Source organism: Ochotona princeps, chromosome 17, assembly GCF_030435755.1.
Source record: "Ochotona princeps isolate mOchPri1 chromosome 17, mOchPri1.hap1, whole genome shotgun sequence".
NCBI lineage: Eukaryota > Metazoa > Chordata > Mammalia > Lagomorpha > Ochotonidae > Ochotona > Ochotona princeps.
The window spans coordinates 20,099,096-20,119,510 of record NC_080848.1 but is presented as its reverse complement, the minus strand read 5'-3'; the positions used below and the strand labels follow the sequence as shown (position 1 = coordinate 20,119,510).

The 20,415-nt window shown below is 52.6% G+C and overlaps 1 protein-coding gene across 1 annotated transcript in view; it reads left to right on the top strand.

Moving 5' to 3' along the window:
• The first annotated feature begins 2,999 nt into the window (after positions 1–2,999).
• The window catches only part of TTLL6 (tubulin tyrosine ligase like 6), a 29,474-nt gene continuing 12,058 nt past the window's right edge, over positions 3,000–20,415 (top strand). The window contains exons 1-10 of the mRNA XM_058675859.1: positions 3,000–3,100; positions 6,238–6,464; positions 7,217–7,257; positions 8,316–8,434; positions 8,563–8,693; positions 10,782–10,938; positions 12,064–12,207; positions 12,749–12,834; positions 16,946–17,171; positions 18,338–18,513. Coding sequence (XP_058531842.1) covers positions 8,414–8,434; positions 8,563–8,693; positions 10,782–10,938; positions 12,064–12,207; positions 12,749–12,834; positions 16,946–17,171; positions 18,338–18,513 — 941 coding nt within the window. The 5' untranslated portion in view covers positions 3,000–3,100; positions 6,238–6,464; positions 7,217–7,257; positions 8,316–8,413. The remainder of the gene's footprint in view (positions 3,101–6,237; positions 6,465–7,216; positions 7,258–8,315; positions 8,435–8,562; positions 8,694–10,781; positions 10,939–12,063; positions 12,208–12,748; positions 12,835–16,945; positions 17,172–18,337; positions 18,514–20,415) is intronic.

Sequence of the window (20,415 nt, the reverse complement as noted above, 5' to 3'; positions counted from 1 at the left end):
GTATTTATTCATTTTGAAAGACGGAGTGACAGAGGAAGAGAGAGGAGAAAAGCTTTCATCTGCTAGTTCACCCCTAAATGCCTGTGAGAGCTGGAGCTGGGCCAGGCCCAAGCCAGGAGGCAGAAGCTCTATCTGGGTCTCTGGCATGGGTAATAGGGACTGAAATACTGGCGCTTACATTGGCTGCCACACTGGTGTGATAGCAGGAAGCAGGGTAGCTGGGACTCGAACCGGGCACTTTGATCATGGGAGGTAGATGTCCCAAGTCATGGCTTAATCTGTTCCACAGCGCACCCCCCCACCCCAGCCCCCTCCCTTTAGTTTGAGAAACAGAGACCAACAGAGAAGGACAGATAAGGAGAACATTTCCGTCCATTGGTCCACTTCTCAATTCCTACAGTGGCTGCGATTGGGCTGGGACCAGAGTTGCTCAGTCCCCCATGTAGATGACAAGGACCCAACTACTTGAGCCAACACCTGCTACTGCCCAGGATATGTATTAGCAGAAAGCTAGTTTGAGGAGCCCAGCTGGGACAAAGTGTGAACGCTACGGAATCAAACACCTGCCTCTTCTCTGCTTTTTAAAACTCTCTAAATCACGTAGTACACTTCGCTTGCCTTCTAACCCTGAATCATGGGGAGATTCCTCAGGGGGCACGGGACTTAGGAGGGTCCTGGCTGGGTGCACATGCTGCTCGCTCTCTGGTTGTGTGCATGTTCTTTCCGCTAGCCCAGCTCCTTGGCTGGGTGGGGATGTGGGGGGTGAGAGGAACAAGTCTGCAAGCTCTGAGAAATAATTGAGTAGAGCCAGGCCCTCTCCAAGGTCTGTCTCCGTGCTGATATTCAGGAGTCCTCCAAGAGCCCAGAAGATCCACTTCTACACCTAATGAGAACCCTGCTACTCCAAGGGCATTGGTGAACAGCAGAGAAGGGAAGAGAATGAAAATGAAAACAAAAAAGGCCCGGCATGGGTGGCTCATTGGCTAATCCTTTCCCTTCAGGCACTGGGATCCCACATGGGGGCTGGTTTGTGTCCCGGCTGCTCCACCTCCCATCCAGCTCCCTGCTTGTGGCCTGGGAAAGCAATCAAGGATGACCCAAAGCCTTGGGACCCTATACCCACGTGGGAGACCAGGAAGAGGCTCCTGGCTCCTGGCTTTGGATGGGCTCAGCTCCAGCCATTGAAGCCACTTGGGGAGTGATCCAACAGATAGAAGATCTCTCTCTGTCTCGCCTTCTGTCTATATCTGCCTTCCCAATAAAAATAACTAATTCTTTAAAAAGAAATAAAAGAAAAAAAAAGAGAAAATGAACACAGAGTTGAAGTTACAGCAAACTTGGGGGAGACCAGAAGTCTTTGTTGCAGGGGGGCACTCAGAAGCAGGTAGCTTCAAGGAAAATGGGGGTGGGACCAACTGATTTGGAAGGGACTCAAGTCCCAGTGGCTCCTTCTGGGAGACTAGGGATCCGTGATCTCATGGTCCCATCACTTGACAGGTGGTCAGCAGAGAGGAAAAGGCAGCAGGCAGAGTGTGGCAGAGAGGGAAAGCCTGGCTCAGGTAGACGTGTGGTTCTGTCCTGGCTGTGCCTATGACCATAACCTCTGTGTGCCTTGGCCTTCTCACCTGGAGTTAAAGAGGGCATCTCTGGATAGTACCAGGATGAGATATCATGTGCATGAAACAGTCTAGTGTTTATCACTTGGCAAGTTACATATGAGTGAATGAAATAGTTTTTTACTACATGAAAAGAACCCAAGATTGATGTTTTTGTTTTTGCTTTTTAAAAAGATTTTATCTTTTATTGGAAAGTCAGATATTCAGAGAGGAGAAGAGACAGAGAGGAAGATCTTCTGTCCAATGATTCACTCCCCAAGTGACCACAACGGCTGGAGCTGAGCCAATCCAAAGCCAGGAGCCCACAGTCTCCTCTAGGTCTCCCACGTAGGTGCAGGATCCCAAAGCTTTGGGCCGTCATCGACTGCTTTCCCAGGCCACAAGCAGGGAGCTGGGTGGGAAGCAGGGCTGCCAAGATTAGAACCGGCGCCCATATGGGATCCTGGCACATTCAAGGTGAGGACTTTTAGCTGCTAGGCCACCACACTGGGCCCAAGGTTTATGTTTTAAAAGATGTTATGGGTGTTTTGGTTTAGGGGTGAAGATGCTGCTGGGGAATGCCTGTATCCCATATCCTAGTGTTGGGTTTGGATCCTGATGTTACTCCTAATTTCAGCTGCCTGTGCACCCTGGGAAGCAGCAAGTACTGACTCAAGGATTTGGGCCCCTGCCTCTCACATGGGAGATCTGGACCGAGTTTTTGGCTCTGGCTTCTGGCTCTGGCTTGGCCTATCCAGCTATGGGAATGTATCAGTAGATCTCTCTGTCTCTCTCTTTCAAATAAAAGAAAATAATAAATGAATAAATAAAATAGGGAAGCTCTGCTCATTGCTGACATAAAGGAACAAAGACACTTTTTCTTTTCCAGAAGAAATAAAAACATCTGGACTTTTATGAGAAATCTGCATTTTCTAGTTACTGGCAGTGACTTGTATTGGACAACTGCCACAATAATAGTCCAGTGCTGGGACCCCAGGGAAGGGCCCAGCAGGGTGGATTCAGGAAGCAGGCCACCCCTGGGAGAGGGAATTCTCCCTCGGGAGCCTATGTGTGCTGGGCAGGCAGGCGGGGGAGGGAAGCCACCAGGATTCAGCACTGGGATTAAACAGGGAGCAGAGGGCTGGGGGAGGAGAAAGCAAAAGGACTCCAAAAATGAAAGTAGTCACCTGTGGCAAGGGCTATGGTCTGCCCTCAGGTGCCACCCAAGTGGTGCTCATGTCCTGCGTGGCCTAGCAGAATACAGGAGAGCTTGGGCAAAAATGACGTGGCCAACCGATCCCTCTGAGGCCACAGATTCGGCTCCCTGCTCCTCGTGGCTGGGAACCTCTCACACAAGCCTAACAGATTTTGACTGTGTTGTTTTTTGTTTTCTCTTTGAGGCAGATGAATATAAAGCAGCCATGACTCATTCTTACCATTTGGGCAAGGACTCGGAAAAGGGCAGAGACAACCTACAACTTGCAACTCCAGAGGTCAAGTTCAGGGTCAGTTTCTTCCACAAGTTAACATTAACCTTTAGGTAAACGGTGCCACTCCTCCTTGAGGGTTTGGTAAACAGGAGCCATTGTGGAGGGCTGGGGGAGTGGAGCTGGTGGTTCACCTGCCAGACAGGGAGCCGTCCAAGGTCAAGATTTCACAGACCTTAGTTCTCCTGCACTTTGCCAAGAATATGCACGATTGCTTGGGGATGATCTACTCACCAGGCCCTGGTGTTGTCAGGTCACATGGAGTGCAACTCATTCTCCCTGCTGAACGGCCACTGCTGTGCAGGGACCTGAGTGTATGCAGTCACTCTCCAGGGGCAACCCCCGGCCAACTAAGCAATTCTGCCCTCCCTTTTGGGGAGTGGCTGTGAGTGAGCATTTGAGAGGAGCACATATGTGAACATTCTTTGAAGAGCTGGACTGTACCTGCACCAGAGCATGGGATTGTTTTGTTTGTTTGAAAGACAGAGTTAGAGAGAGGAGAGAGATCTTCCATCCGCTGGCTCATTCCCCAAATGACCCCAACGGCCAGGACTGGGCCACACTGCAGTCAGGAGCTTCGAGCTTCTTCTGGGTCTCCTATATGGGTTCAACGGCTCAATCACTTGAGCCATCCTCCATTGCCTTCCTAGGTTCATTAGCAGGGAGCTGTATGGGAAGTGGACTCCACCAGTGGCCATATGAGATGTCAACACAGCAGCTGGTGGCTTAATCGCTCTGCCTCAGTGGAGCCACCAGGGCCTGCTATGAAATTAGCCGTACGTAGCTCCAGAGTTGGAGGACACCATCACTTCCAAATGTGGTTTGGGAAAGGGACAGATTGCTGGGGGAGGGCACAGTGATGTTATAGACATGACCGTGGGGTTGTCTGGAATCAGCAAGTTTGAGTGAGGAGGGGAGGGCATCCATGAAGGTGCTGAAGCTCTGGGGAGCCTGCTACACTCTCATATTGTTGGCAATAGTTGGTTCAAGTGGCTAGAATCCCTCTGGGAAGCAACCGAATGATCCTACACACACAAGCAGAAGTTCTGTAATTGTCATAGTCATTAGCCCTGTGATCCCCAAGGACTAAAAAAAAAGAAGTAAAAACCCCTCTCCACATGAAAATGCATATTCTAGAACTATGGATGTCACTCCAAATTGGAAGCCACTTACATTTGCAACAATAAGGGAACATTCAGTTACAATTCTGGTATGTTCAGTGGAATATTACAGTCATTATTGTCAAAAGTGGTTTATGACAATGCTACATGGGCCAAAGAGACAGAACTGATTTACAATCGTTTAAGGAAAATTATGCTTAGAAATGAGTATGAGAGAAATACGTAAGTCAGTCAAAGCTGCTATGTGAAGCCAAGAGAGCTGATTCCACATGCTACCCCATCCTGAAAGCTGCTGCTCCTTGATGGTACTTTTATTTTAATAATGATAAATTGCCATACAGAGAATGTATTTTAAAAATCCAAGGTTGTGAGGGAGGGACAGGGTATAAGCAGCAAGAAACCTATGGGTACCAGAGGGGAAGGGCTTGTTTGATGTGGGGAGGAGGTTGGCAGGATGTCAGGAGAGAAAGACAGGGACCAGCAAGCCACCTGCCGATCATGGGGGCCTTGCGCATGGAGAGGCTCAGAGCAGTTAAGCGGGCCTGACAGTGCTGGGCTACCCAAAGGCCAACTAAGCATGCTCCGTACAGAAGCAGGGCCATGACCATTCTTTTTTTTTTTTTCCAGTTATATTTTGTTACTTGTTTTCTCACTTGTTTGACAGAGAAAGGGATGGAGAAACCTCCCATCTAGTAGTTTGCTCCCCACATGCCCCCAACAGCAGCAGCTGGGATAGGCCGGAGCTGGGAGCTGGGGACTCAGTCCCTGGCTCCCACGTGGGTGCCAGGGACCCGATACTGGAGCCTGGTCTGCTCCTCCCACCCCCGGGGGGTGCCCTGGCAAGACAAGCAGTGTGGGGAGCTGCAGGTGGGCAGGCATTGTGCACAGGCACCTCAGTCTGTCCATGCCTATGTGGGTTTTATTTTTTAAAATGACTTGTAATGTTTGCATTTTGGGGGGACAGGGAATTCAGGATTATAGTTTGACATATGTATATAACGTATACTGATCCAAACAGGATAATTAACACTTCCATCTCCTCAAGTGTTAGTTTTGTGTGTTGAGAACCTTCAAGCTCCTCTCCTCTAGTTATGAAGACTTGTATAATGAGCTGATCTGGAGTGCGATCATCCCCAGTGCCGGAGAACCTTAGCACGATTTGCCTCCATCTAACCCTGTTTTGGTTTTCAGTATCCCATCTCTTTTCCTTTCGCCTTAATATTGATTTTTTTTTTTTCCCACACTGATATTTGAAATTGTAAGCAAGCATCAAGTCTCTTGGGGCTGTGGAGACTTGAACTTAACCAGACTTCCTTCCACGTCTTTTGTGATCCAGTCTTGTTTTTATTTCAGAGTAGGTGTGGGGTGGGATCTCGCAAGACCTGTACCTGGCCCTGGATTCGACTCTTAGGCTTCAGTCAGCTGCAGGCCAGTCCTGTCCTGGCTGTTGTCCTAAACAGGCATGCTGCGTGCGAGGGCTGGTACGGCGCTGAAGCAGTTAACGGACTTGCTCAGCACACCTCCACCTGCACCCTCTGGGACTGCTCCCTCTGGAAGCAGCTTGATTCTGAGACTGCCTCTCCAGGCATCCACTCACCCTAACAATTAGACTGTTTACCAGGGAGCGCAGAGCACAGCATTTCAGCTAGCTCCTGAAATCCTCCCGGGGCGGGGAGTGTTGGGGGAACCAAGGCCAGGATTGGCTGAGTGAGTCCCCAACGTCCCAGCCGATGGCAAAAGGCAAAGTCACGGTCTTCCCTGAACCTGTATCCACCGGTAAATGGGAAGGTTAGCCATCATAATCCTGTTGCTGAATTTGGAAGCAATGAGTACACCAATTCTCCCTAAACCTCGATCCTTCCACCCTGATCCACCATGCAATCATTGTAAAGGAATAAAATTTATTAAAAAAACAGAAACATAAAAACGTGTTGCTGGATCTTGGAACACTGGTTCACTACACACATGCGCAAGGGAGGGGGTCCCCCTACAGGTTGGTCTCCGTAACTGCGTCTCCTTCTGCCCTCTCTGCAGGGGAGCTGGTATTTCCCCAGGGCCTGCACTCTGACCAGGGAGATGTTGCATTGCCTGACTTCTGAAGGGGAGCCGGTGACCCAATCTGAGGACCGAGAGCACAAGCCCATGGAAGATCCGAAAGACATCATCTCCCTGGCTTTTGTGAGAGAGAACACTGGGGTGTCAAAGGGACCTTGGAACGCCCAGCAGCAAGGCAAGAAGAAGAAGAGGAGGAAGAAAAAGAGGTTAGGATTTGAGGACAAACGGGGATCTGTACGGGCAAGAATGGGAGGGGGCTGGAGGGAACGGGACCTTGGCAGACAACCAGACAGCCAAGGGCAATGAAAGGAGGTCCACACACCGGAAAAGAATCCACTTCCAGTGACCTGTTTTGTAGGACCCAGCAGTGGTATGTATATCCTGAAGTCACACTAGGTTCTAACTAACCTTCATGCTGGTGATGTGCAGAAATGGCTTTGCCACACACATGCACACACACAAGCAGGTGAGAAGATCTTGCAGTGGAGTGAGAAGGATGTAAATAGCAGAGACTGCTGCTTTGTCCTGGTCCTTCAGGATGCTTTCAATGCAGACTCGAACTGACTGGTTAGAATTTGACCACAGCTTGTCCATCCTCATTCCCTTAGGCTGACTGGAGTTTGATTGTCCAGCTGCCCGGGATAGGGCAGGAGGGAGAAGAGAATGAGATAAGATTTTTCACTTCCCGTCTCAGTTGGGAGGAGAAGGGTTGAGGCGATGATGGTGGTGAGAAGCTACACGTAAAATTAGCCACGATTGGGACACGGTGTCAGAATCAATGTGCTCAGAGGCCGCGTCTGCTGCCCCCTCTGTCCATGTTCAGATCCACGACCTCGGGGCGCAGGGCAGACCTGGCTCTGGGTGGCAGCTCAGACGGCATGCTGCACCGCCAGGTGTGGGTGTCCCTGCAAGGGTGCCTGTCTCTGCCTTGCTTTCCCTTTTCTCTTCTTTTTCCCAGATGATTGGTGATCAATCTATCCAGCTGCCGGTATGAGAGCGGTGAGCATTCTGCAGCGTATCCCCTACATTCTCCCGGGAAGGGGCACCCCCGTGTGTGTCTAAGGATGCACCCAGTCTGGTGAACTCTTTGAGGGAGTCGGGCATCTCACTGTCAGAACCATAGGTTCTGAGCATCATGTGTCTGATCACAGTGACCTGGGGGTCTCATCCCAGAAGAGGCAGCTGTTGCTGCAGCCAGTGGCCCAATTTTATTTTTATTTGCTTTTAGAGATTTATTTATTTGCAAGGCAATCACAGAGAGGGAGAGGCAGAAGCAAAGAGAGAGAGAGAGATCTTCCATCCACAGGGTCATTCCCCAAATGGCTACAACGGTCAGAGTTGGGCCAGAATGAAACCAGGAGCTTCTGAGTCTCCCACAGGCGTGCAAGGGCCCAAGGACTTGGGCTATCTTCCACTACCTTTCCAGATGCATCAGCAAGGAGCTGGAGTGGAAGTGGAGCAGCTGGGACTTGAACCTGCAAGTAGCACTGTTTTAGAACATAGGCCACGGTTGACCTTGGCCTGCAGACTGACTTCATACCACAGAGCACAGACTTGCTGTTGTGATGTTTGAAGTTTAAATCCAATTGCCTGCAGCTGGTCTTGGCCTCAGCCTGTGACTGCCAACCTTTCTCCCTTTCCGGAGCTTGAAGGCATCAACTCCCAGCTCCTCACGCTAATGGGCAGAAGGACGTGAGGGCCACTCGTAGCTGTGGTTTTTCTGCTGATTTATCCTCTGGGTCAGTGTGACTCTGGTTAATGTCAGGGACTGGCTTTATTCCCTGAGCCCACAGGGCTTGAGAAAAAGTCAGAGGCCTGCTTTCCAGCTAGAGGAAGCCAGGGCAGGCAACAAATTCATTCCAGCTCACTGCCATGGAAATTCCCAAGCACGGGCATCAGCTTCCATAGCTTCAACCTCCCTGCGTTTCCCTTTCTTGGCAGTGGTGTACTCGGACAGGGCGAGCTGGCCTCCAACCCTGAGACATGAACCCTCTTACCCCACACTCCTTACCCACCTCCCGGGCTAACCTCCCGTCCCTTCTTTCATGCCCGGGTAGTGCGCAGGGCAGCCGAGGAGTACGGCCTCAGAGAGGGAGGCGAAAATGATGACTGGACCCTCTACTGGACAGACTATGCTGTGTCGCTGGAGCGGGTGATGGAAATGAAAAGCTACCAGGTAGCTCCCTCAACCCACGAGCTGTGCACCTGCTGGGAGGAGGACCCCCCCATTTCTGTCACTGTCCCCTAGGGGGAGCTCATCTCGTTCCCCAGTCCTTTCTACCTCCCTGGCTTCCTTCCCTGCAGAAAATCAACCATTTTCCTGGGATGAGTGAAATCTGCCGCAAAGACCTGCTGGCCAGGAACATGAGTCGCATGCTGAAGATGTTCCCGAAAGATTTCCACTTTTTCCCCAGGACCTGGTGTCTTCCTGCTGAGTGAGCGTCTCTCATCAATATATCTCATCCCCAATAAAGGGGTCGGTTTCTCTGGAATAACAAGGATGGAGTGCCAGAAGTGGAGATCTCCCCTACCCAACCCCACCCCCAACACCATTGTTATCCTGCCTCTTCTCCTGATTCTTGGTTGCAATCCTCCCTTCCCACAAGGCCTCCCATCTCTCCCCTCTGTTCAGGAAGAGGAGGGATGAAGGGTGTGTCCAAGGTTGAGAAAACACAAGGCTCTCCCTATAAAATTAGATGACAATTAGGGGCTGGGTGTCCTGGAGGCTGCGCCTGCAGTTGGGATGAGAGTTTGTTCTGACCCTGAAAACTGTTGATTTTGAACTTGTTCCAACCATTCAACTGTGCAGTCTCTGAATCTGTAAGGACCCTGAGTGGCTCCAGAGAGTGCTGGGTGCTGGTTGGAGCCCAGGGGAGGAGCGGGGACAGATGTTCCGACTCTGTCTCATGTGATCAGTCCTTCCTTTTTCCGTACTCGCAGTTACCCCTCTCAGATGCATACACAACTTGCCAGTGTATAAAAGTACTCCCTGGGATATGCTGCCCAGAAGCAGGAGAGGTGAAATGTCACACATACACGACTCCTCAGGGTACAATCTGATGGTTGAGGCAGGTGTGGGAGAGAAATTACACCCTCCGAGTTACACCCATGGTAAGGGCACCAGGGGATCGCCCTCCGCTGTCCACTAAGGGCTTCTGGGTCCCTGGACTGTCCTTAGCGTGTCTGGAACAGCTTTCTGGGCTTAGCAGCCACCCAGAAGGGTAAGAGTTTGCTGTTCACTCAGAGGGGTCTCCGGGCTTCATGTTCACTGGGCAACTCTGCAATTCAATGACCTCTCCAATGGCTACAGAGTTCCTCCCAGGTGAAAATCAGAACCACAAATGTGACCAGTCTGAGACACAGAATCTGTTCATTCGATTCCCACTCTGCCTTCCTTCTGAAATACACCTTCTTCAAAGACCTTGTCTGTATTCTCCTTCTCTGGCTGAGCTAGAGTGAACACAGCTTCACACTGAAGCCCACAGTGTGGAACAGGCTGTTTGATCCATTGCTCGTGAGAGCTTGGGCTGAATCCGAGACTTCAGGTCACCTCTCTGCAAACCTAGAAGGTCACCCTCCCAGGCCACAGCTACTTTGGTGGGGACATGGCACACCCATGCACGACTGCTGACCCCAGTGGCTGGGACAGGTTTCCTCGTCCTCATGAAGTTGAGGTTTAGTCAAGTGAATTTTTGCAAATCATTACACAGCTGCCCAGGGGTGTTGCCTCCCTCCCAAACCCAGGCTCCCTGTGCAGCATGCTCTGCTGCTTCCCTCACGGCCAGCCCAGGGCTTTGCCACTCTTTATCATCACCAAGAGCTACGGGTGTACGGGTTAAGACCTCAGTTAAGATGCCCACATCCCGCATCAGAGGGCCTGGGTTTGATGCTGAACTCTATTTCTTTTTTTTTTTTAAGGTTTATTTATTTTTATTGCAAAATCAGATATACAGAGAGGAGGAGAGACAGAGAGGAAGATCTTCCTTCCAATGGTTCACTCCCCAAGTGACTGCAACGGCTGGAGCTGAGCTGATCCGAAACCAGGAGCTTCTTCCGGGTCTCCCATGTGGGTGCAGGGTCCCAAGCTTTGGGCCATCATTGACTGCTTTCCCAGGCCACAAGCAGGGAGCTGTATCGGAAGCAGGGCTGCTGGGATTAGTACCAGCGCCCATATGGGATCCTGGCACATTCAAGGCGAGGACTTTAACCGCTAAGCTATCGTCCTGGGCCCTATGCTGAGCTCTATTTCTGACACCAGTGTCCTGCAAAGGAAGTCTCCGGGAGGCAGCAGCGATGGCTCAAGTAATTGGGTTCTTGCCATCCATGGTGGAGACCTGGACTGTGTCCCCAGATGCTGGCTTTGGCCCTGTCCCCACCCCACCTATTTGGGGCTTTTGCAGAGCAAACCGGTTGGGTAGGAGCCTGCCCTGTGTGTCTCTATCACTTTCTTTGTCTCTCTGATCAATAAAGCCAGCTTCCTTTCACAGAGGTGCCTAACCCTTGTTCCCTCCTGGCTCTGGCAGCTGGGGTGACTTGCAGGCCTACAGCAGGCTGAGAAAGAACAAGACATTCATTTGTAAGCCAGACTCAGGCTGCCAAGGGAGAGGAATATTTGTCACACGGACGGTGAAAGAGATCAAGCCGGGGGAGGACATGATCTGCCAGCTGTATATCTCAAAGGTACTTCCTCATTGCCATGCTTTACCTGGGACTCACAGCAAGCCAACCTGTGGCTCCCACTGGACAGAAGGTGCAGCAGTGGCAAGGAGGGCAGAGGTGGGGTGGGGGAGGGGGACTCCAGGCTGTTCTCTGCCTTGGACTTTGTCAGAGACCAAGCCTCTGACCAGGGGTGCTGCCATGGCCCTGGGCCAGAGTGGCCTCCACCCTTGTACCCTGATTGCTCCATCTGGTACCTTGTGTCCAACAGAGAACCGCAGAGTGCCTGTGGCTTGGGGAGGGTTCACCTCACTCAGTGGCAAACTGTTGTCCCTCCATGCCTAGAGCTCAGGGGTCCCAGTGCTGTGACCCACCATGGGGCAGGGGAAGCCTCAGCCTTCCTAGGACAAAATGGCCAGGAGGCAGCAGAGCGACTCACAGAGTTGCTAATGCAGTGTAATCCCGCACAGAGACCCTGAGTCCTCTCCTTGGACAACTTTGTTTTATTGTTCTGTTCTTTAGACTCATTTTGCTTATCTGATAGGCAGAGTTACAGAGAGAAGGAAGGATGGAGGAAAATTTTCTATCAGTATGTTCACTCCCTAAATGGCTGGGTCAGGTTGAAACCAGGAGCCAGAGCTTCACACGTCTCTATTACTTGGTTGCAGGGGCTCAGTCATTTGGGCAATCCTCAAATGCTTTCACAGGTGCATTTACAGGGAGCCGGATTGGAAACAGAGCTGCTGGGATTTGAACTGGCACCCATCTAGGATACCGGCAGTGCAGGCAGAGGCTTAATTTGCTATACCACAGCTTCAGCCCCCAGAGGACTCTTCAATGCAACCTGTTTTAGTCTCCAAGACCTCTCTTGGAGGTGATTCCTTGTGCCAGTTGACAGGCCAGAAAACTAAGACATGGTGTGGTTTAGTGACCACCTCAAGCTCACCCTTGGAGTCACAAAGCATCTCTAGTCTCTTATCAGCACCCCTCACTCCCAGCCCACAGACTCATGGCCTGCCTGTCAGCTCTAACCCGAGGCCGTGTGAGAGATGACCCTGCAGTGGGGAGGGAGTGGGCAGAGACTTTCCAACATGAAGTTGTCCTTCTTGGCCGCCTCCGCCTGTGTGACTCCTGTCTGCCTCCTCCCAGCCCTTTATCATCGACGGGTTCAAGTTCGACCTGCGCATCTACGTGCTGATAACATCCTGTGACCCTCTTAGGATTTTCGTATACAACGAAGGGTTGGCCCGCTTTGCCACCACCTGCTACTCTCACCCTTGCATGGACAACCTGGTGAGCTAAAGGGAGATCCCCGCACCCTTTGCACCACTTAGACCCCTGAGTAAATCCAACTTCTCTAGACATGACTATCAGGGGCTGTGGCCAGGAAAGTTGAGCCCTCTGACCTAGGCAGCATTGTCCTCATGTTCCAGAAAATACTGAAACCCTGAGGGTGCCGCAGACGTGGACAAGGTCACATAGATAGGAAAAATGAGTCTGACTCCCCTGGTCATATGGTGCCTCTCCTGACCACCTGGTGCCAAAGCCACACCACCATTCCCCGGTGCTTGAGGGGAATCCAGGCCCGTGTGAGCCACCCCCAGATCTCTCTTCTCTGCCCACCCACACACGTTGGAGATTTACTGCAGGCAGGCTGGGTACCCACAGCCCAACCTCTGGGGGAGTTGTGCGATAGTCCCTCTGACTCCCCGTTTTTGTTCCAAAGCTTTCCTTTTCTCTTCCATCCCATCCTGTTCAGTCCCAGGGGCCATGGGAGGTTGCAAAGTCAGGGATACTCCAGCCTGACCCCACAGCTCTCCTACCTCTTCCCCAGGATGATATCTGTATGCACCTGACTAATTACTCCATCAATAAGCACAGTTCGAATTTCATTGAAGATGCCCACTCAGGCAGCAAGAGGTAAGCAAGGAGCCTCGCTTTTCTTCCTCCCGTGTCCCTGTCGGCCTCAGAGCCACCCTCACGGCTTCCTCCCGGATCCTGTGTGTGGGAGGGGTAGGGGCGGGATGGCCATCTTGGGTCCGTGATCTCAGCAGCGACCTCCTTGCCTCTCATCTTAGAGGAGACTCCATGGCCCTTGGGACTGTTAATCATTAAAAGGAGCTACATCGTAAACCCCAGGAGGCTGGGAGGAAAAGAGATAAACAGGACTGGTTACCCCAGCACCCTACACACACCAACAGCAGCCCTGGTTGTACTTGGCCCTCTGCCTCTTCCGCTGCACCAGGGGGAGGACCCGCCAGGCCCCAGTTCCTCGTCTGTGGGTCCCCCCACACCACCCTGGCTGCTGCTGTGAGATGTGTCACCTGACCTGTGGCTCAGCTAGCTGGCTCTGGGATTCCCCAGAGAGGCGGGGAGCCATGAGAGGAATTCAGGAGAGTATCTTTACAAGCAGCTTTTGCATTCACCCTGTGTCTGGCCGGCTCTTATTTGAGGGTTGAGGAAAAAAGGGAACTGAGCAATGAGTCTGCAAAGGGGAAGGAGCCAGCCAGCATTTCTGGGAGCCTGGGGTGTGTTGGTGCCAGGCCTGGTACTCTGCTTGGACTAAAAAAAAAAATTACTACTTCTACAGAGAGGGAGAGAGTTCCCCTATCCACTGGTTAATGTCCCAAATGCCCACAATGATTGAGATTGGGCCAGGTGGAAGCCAGGAACCAGGAGCTCCATCTATACCTCCCTCATGGGTGGCAGGAGCCAGGTCGCTTGAGGCAGCACCACTGCCTCCCAGGGTGTGTGTTAGCAGAAGCCAGAGCAAGGGATTGAACTCAGGCACCCTGAGATGGGAAGCAGGTGTCTTGAGCTGCATCTTAACTGCTGGGCTGGTCACCCCAGACAAAACATCTTCTGTTGCTAAATTTTCATGGCCGCACCAAGGCAAAAGCATCATCACCCACCCTGATGGAGTACCATGAGTTAGGGGCCATCTTCACTTTATGGATGAGGATTGCCCACGGCCACGCAGCTGTAGCTGCTCGAGTGGGTGGAGAAGCTCACTGTCTGTGTTCTGAGGTTCAGTGGGCAGTTAATGGGTCTGGCTTCCGGGCATCAGAAAGGCAGATGGCCCTCATGGCTCCCACAGCAGTAGAATTCCAAAGGGCATGTGGAAACCCAGCAGGTTAAGCTCGCATGGAGAGTGCGTGCGCGTGTGTGTGTGTGTGTGTGTGTGTGTGTGTGAAGATCCCCAACACCTGCCGGTGGAGTCCGTGTGGGCAAGTTCTTTACAGCTCTCGTTTCTGGGTCTGTAAGATAAAGCCAGTGTGAGGACCTGCTGTGCCTATGTCACAGGGTCCCTGGGAAGTTCAAGCAACCTGTGGTCGCCACACAGCCAGTGCTGCTGCCTGCTGTTATTGCACCTGATCCTAAGGACATGACCCAGAAAGGCCGGGGCATCTGCATCCCTTCCCTTGTACCTGCCCAGGCCTCTTCTTCACGCTTAGGCCTGGGTAGTCATGTCAGCCTCCCCTACCTTCACCCTAACTCCAGGTGCAGCTGCTTCACCTCTCCATCCCTCCAATTTTCCATCTTTAACACAGGACAGTTACAATGTGAACCCCGGGCTGGTCCACCCACAGATGGGCCATAAGCCCTAGAGAGATGATGTGTGCGAGTAGACCCCAGAAGCAGTAACTCCCACGCAAGTGGATGGTACTGCACTTACGCATTCCGTTAGGCACTCGTCTCTCCACTCTTAGGTAACCCGGCGTGGCTCTCGAGTCTCTGAGCTCCTCTCACTTCCACTGTTGTCACTGCTACACTCGCAGCCAACATACTTGCTGAGCGCTTGCAGTAGGGCCCACCCTGCTCTTAGCAACCTGTTTGCCTCACAGTGCTCTGTCCTTTCAGCAGTCCCAGCAAGATGCCATTCCGTCAGGAGCGCTGGTCTGGGCACTTGGGAACTGAGGCTTGAAGAGCTTAAGTGACGTGTCTGAGGTTGTGCTGCTGCTGCTGGGAGCTGTCAGGGCTGGACAGTGAGCCCAAGCTGTTGGGGTTCGCACGCACGCTCAGGCATGGAGCCCAGACGGCCCATGCCGTTCCCTGTCCAATGTGCTCCACCAGACGTGTGCCTGGCTCAGGCCTTCCTTGTTCCCATCTGTCTTCTTTCGCTCAGTCCCAGCTCAGAAAGGAGGAGAACACAATGGCCAGGGCTGGGTCAGGTCAAGGACAGGACCCATGAACGTCATGCCAGTCTTCCACATAGAGCAAGGAGCTGGATCAGAAGTAGACTGGCATCCTGGATTAACATCCACATGGGCTGCTGGGCCTGCAGGTGGAGGATTAGCTCACTATACCATGATGCCAGCCACATCCCTACTCATATTGAGGGAGAAGGTAGAAAAACAGGACTTGGGGCGCAGACTCCAGCTCAGCTTCAACTTCCAGCGTGCCTGGCACATTCATGGCTGGTGTTAGAACAGATGAACTAACTACAGGGTTAAGGCATTGCATAAGCCAGTGTGTATTCTTTGTGCCGAGCCCTGAGACATCCTAAAGCCACCTTATGCTTTGTAACATCAGTCATAAGAAGTCAGAGGAGTGTATAATCTACTCTGGGAAAATGTATTTCCCAGTTAGGCAGATTAAATTCCCCCCACACCCCTTTCACTTAAAAAGCTGGGCTCCAAGCAATAGAGAAAATACATTTGAGTGTCGTGTTACCTTCCCTGTCAGGAAGAATGAAGGGGGGGATGACTGCATTGAGTGGCCTTAGTTTTTTTTTTTTTCTTTTTGTAAAGTTTCATTTATTTATTTATTTGAAAGTCAGTTTCAGAGAGGGAAAGAGAGAGATCTTCCATGTGCTGGTTTACTCCCCAAGTGGCTACAACAGCCAGGGCAGTACCAGTTCAAAGCCAGGAGCTTCATTTGAGTCACCCACATGGGCGCAGGAGCCCAAGCACTTGGGCCATGTCCCACTGCTGTTCCCAGGTGAGCTAGGTCAGAAGTGGAGCAGCCAGAAGTTGAACCAGCACCCCTACGGGATGCTGCCACTGCAGATACCTGCTCTTACCTCTGTGCCACAACGTGGGTCCCTGCTGATCTGTCTCGATATAAAGGCATCCTTAGTGATTCATATGCATATTAGATCCCAACCAATCCTTAGACTTCCCACGCCTGTGGTTTCTTGGTGTCCCCCACTCTGCAAGAAGCTTTGCAGGCACAGCAAGCTCCCAAGATGCACTCACTGGTTGGCCAGTCTGCCTGCTCCCGTTTGACTGTGTGCCCAGGGCTGAGAGAACTCTGGGAACTGACTGAACAAGCCCCATCTCATGTCTCCTTCACTCTCCCACACCTGCACCTTCCTGATGCACACTCGCTGTGCATGTAAGGGGGCGCATTTCTCCTCACTGCTGTCCCTGCTCTCCTAGCTGCCCAACTTGGAGTTTACCGGAGCCTTCTCTTGGGTATGCCCTCACGAACCTCTCCACATGCCCCAGGCAAACAGAATTCCTCCAAGATGTGTGTGCCTGCAGTTGACGACTTTCTGTTCCAAAGTTGAGACAGTCCCGTCTGCCTGGGACCATTGGGACTCTATCTGTGGAAGTGTGTCTTTGCCCTGTGGGCAGCCTGAAAACTAGGTTTACGCATCTTTGATATCCCTAGAATCATCCATGATGGTGGAACCGGGACCCGAGGATCAGTGTTCTTAGAGGGCAACCCAGGGGCTTCTGATGACCCCTCAAGGCTAGGGGACCATTGCCGCTGAGGTCCAAGCATGATGCTAGGTGGGACTGCTTTTCCATCCACTAGCCCTACCCTGATCACAGGTGTTTTGTGGGTCACAGCGCATGTGCCCAAGCCCAGTGTGATGAGACTGTATCTGCACCCACTCCAGGCCTCCAGGGTGTGGCCCTGTGACTCCTGCAGGCCTCCGCCAGTACCAACACACGTCGCCCCCGACTCCCATCCCAGGTTGCCCTGGCTCCTGCTTCTCTTCCCTACAAGTTTCTGGGCCTTGCCCTTTGTGGTCAGGCCAGAGATCGGCTGCCCTGCCTCACAGCCTGTGGTTCCCTCCCAGGAAGCTCTCCACCTTCAACTTGTACATGGAGAGCCACGGCCACAACTTGAAGCAGATATGGGGGGACATTGAGGACATGATCATCAAGACGATCATCTCGGCCCACCCCATTATCAAGCATAACTACCACACCTGCTTCCCCAACCACACGCTCAACAGTGCCTGCTTTGAGATCCTGGGCTTCGACGTCCTGCTGGACCACAAACTCAAACCCTGGTTGCTGGAGGTAAGGGAGGTCAGCTTGTGGGATCTGCGCCTACAGCATCCATCTCTTCAGGGACCCCACCTCCTGACTCACCTGGCTGGTTGGAAGCAACTTCCGGTGCCCTTTCTCCTCCTTCCCGGGCTTGCTGCCTGGGGCTTCTCGCTCAGCTGAGAAGTGGCCACCAGGGGGGGATAGACGGCTGGAAATGGGAGAAATCCTCGTGCCTCCCGGAGGTCTGCACAGACCGGGTTCACTGGAACCCTAGGACACCTCATCTCCCACCAAGCAGGTGCTTTTGGTCAAACCTGGGTTGATACTGCCCACCTTAGGTAGGAGCCTCCATGCCCAGCTCTACAGGGGCGCCTGGACTAGTCCACTTCCGAGCATCCACAAACAGCTATCCCTGCTGGAAATGGGCAAGGGAGACATAGGGAGGGGGAGCGTTTCCTGCCTTCCCCAGGACCCCCCTCGCTCCCACACCCCCCAGGGCTGGCTGCATCGGTTCCTGGTTCTGCTTGGTGCTCAGGAGTGCTCAAGCAGCCACACGATGAGGAAAAGGGGGTGCAAGGTGGGGTGAGAGTTACTCCTGCCACAGTGTCAGGTTTGGGGGTGCGGTGGGGAGTTTCCTAGGGCCCTGCCCTCCCTGCATCCCCATCCCAGGTTCCCAGGGCGGGTGGGAAGGAAGAGACTGGCTGCTGTGAGCCAGCCCCAAAGAGCAGAAGGAACCAGTGGGAGCAAGCCTTTGGAGGCTGCCCAGAAATCTGCAAATTGTCTCTGGGTGAAACAGATACCTAGGGGAGTGGGTAAGGTGTGGGTCCTCTCCTTCCTCCCACCTGTTACCCCTCAACCTTGGCCAGGCTACAGCCCAAGGCCATCACTCTTGCAAGCTTGTCCTTCCCCCATCCTCTGCCTATATGAGGGCAAGCCAAGGCCACCCCTCAAGATTCTTCAACGGAGACTGAGGGGAAAACTGGTTAGACCAGAGGGGATTCCACTTCCTCCTCTCCTCACTGGGCTCTGGCCCAGACCCTCTCTCACGTCCCCTCCCCCAGGCCACATGCCAGGTCCTGAAAGTGGGTTGAGCTGGAGATGGTACCCCATGTGCCCTCCCCCGCCCCCATACACACATCCCAAGCTCACTGGGGGGTGGTCCTGTTCCCAGCTGCCGTTTTTTTCTGCTCTCCCAGGTCAACCACTCTCCAAGCTTCTCCACGGACTCCAGGTTGGACAAAGAGGTGAAGGACAGCCTGCTGTATGACACCTTGGTCCTGATCAACTTGGGCAGCTGTGACAAGAAGAGGGTCCTGCAGGAGGAGAAGCAACGGGGACGTTTCCTGCAGCAATGCCCGTCGCGGGAGATCAGGTAATCAGATACCCGGAGTGGAGGGGCCTCCTCTTCTGGCTCTCCCTGCCCCACAGCCTGTGGGGGTCCGAGCCAGCAGCCTGCAGCTTACACAGCCTCTGCACTGCTTCTCTGAGCCTGAGGGGTCCAGCTGTGACAGGCACCTGATGGTTCTCCAGCTTGTAATGATGAGAGGAGTGCAGCAGGTTGGGAGGGAGGATTAGATGAGGTGAGGCATGGTCAGGCTCTAGGTCAGACTCAGGCTGTGTGCCAGGCTGCGAAGACTTTTGTCAGGACCTGGTGGGGGACGAGAGGATCACCTGTAACAAATGATGATCCCTTCTGGAAGGTGGTTGATCTCTGAAGGCAGTGACAGTTTGTCCCCAGAGGAAGTAAGAGATGGGGTTACAACAGCCAAATCGCACACAATGGGAAAATGAATGTATTTATACAAGGCGATGATGCTGGTTATCAATATTTTAAAAATAAAACCATCCTTTTTCTAATTTTTTAAAGGTTGAAAAATTTTTCTATTTAGATTTGACTATTTATTTGGAAAACAAACTTACAGAGACAGAGGGAGAGATAGAAATATTTTGCATCTGCTGGTTCACTTCCCAGATGGCTGCAACAGCCAGCGGTTGGCCAGGCTGAAGCCAGCAGCCTGGACTCCCATTTGGTTTTTCTTATGGGTGGCAGAAGCCCAAGTCCTTGAGCCATTTGCCACTGCTTTCCCACATGTCTGAGCAGGAAGTGGGACCAGAAGTGGAGCAGCCCGGGCTTGAAGCGGCACCTACAAAGGACGCCAGCGTCATAGGTTTAACCTGATGCACCACAACATCTGTCCCCCATTCCTTGAGTTTATTCTGAGAGAGAGAGATACATCTGTACTGGCGTGGCCGCATTTGAGGTCTCCTTACTTTGTGCTTTGCGGTGTTTGCCTTATGACTGTAGCCTTCACTCTGTAGAGCGATTCCAGTGTCAGAAGTTTCTTGCTGCTTTCCAAGTCCCACCCAGTCCCCATCCTGCCCTGCCCAGGAGCAGAGACAGCCTCCTGTTTGGAGATCAGGTTTACAATGGGGGCAGTGGGGCCAGTAGTGCACAGTATAGCTGATAATGCTACCTCCTGCAATGCCAGCATCCTCTCTGGGCGCCTGTCCACGTCCCAGCTGCTCCACTTCTGATCTGGTTCCTGCTAATGTGCTTGAGAAAGCAGCAGAGGATGGCTCAGGTCCTTGGGCCTCTGTACTCACGTGGGAGACCTGGAGAAAGCTCCTGGCTCCCTGTCTTTGGTCTAACCCAGCCTCAACTGTTGTGGCTATTTGAGGGAGAGAACCAGCAGATGGAGATCTCTGTCTCTCTTTCCTCTTCTTTAAAATTGTGCCTTTCAAATAATAATAATAATAGTAAGAAGAAGAACTGGGCAGTGGCCAGCCCTCAGGTCTGGGTGCCCCTGTGTTTCTTCCACACTTTTTCTTAGGCACCATATCCCCTGACCAGAGAGAGGGAGGTAGGTGGGATGGGGTGCTGTGGGGTCCTGTTCTCGGGACTCCCCAAGAGAAACTGACTTGCAAAAGGTCACCTCACTCTCTGACCAGTGACAAGTGTGAACCCAGAGCCCGAGGCTCCACTGCCTAGGAGGCCAGCAACCCTGCACAGTGCTGCATCTTCTCCCAGCAGTGCCAGGAGGAGGCCATGCCACAGCAGGGAGCAGCCACTGTGCCAAGGGCCTCCTCTTTACAGGGTCCTGGCTTGTCCGTGGCTCCTGGTTTCCCTGCTGAGGGGCAGAGGGTGGAGAGGGAGGGGCTTGTCATTCCTCTGTTTCTGACCTTCCGCTCTCCAGTGGCTGGTAGAAGAGCAAGGTCATCACAGCTCTATAAGCGCCTGCTGCTCACTCCAGAAGCCCTGAAAACTTAATAAACC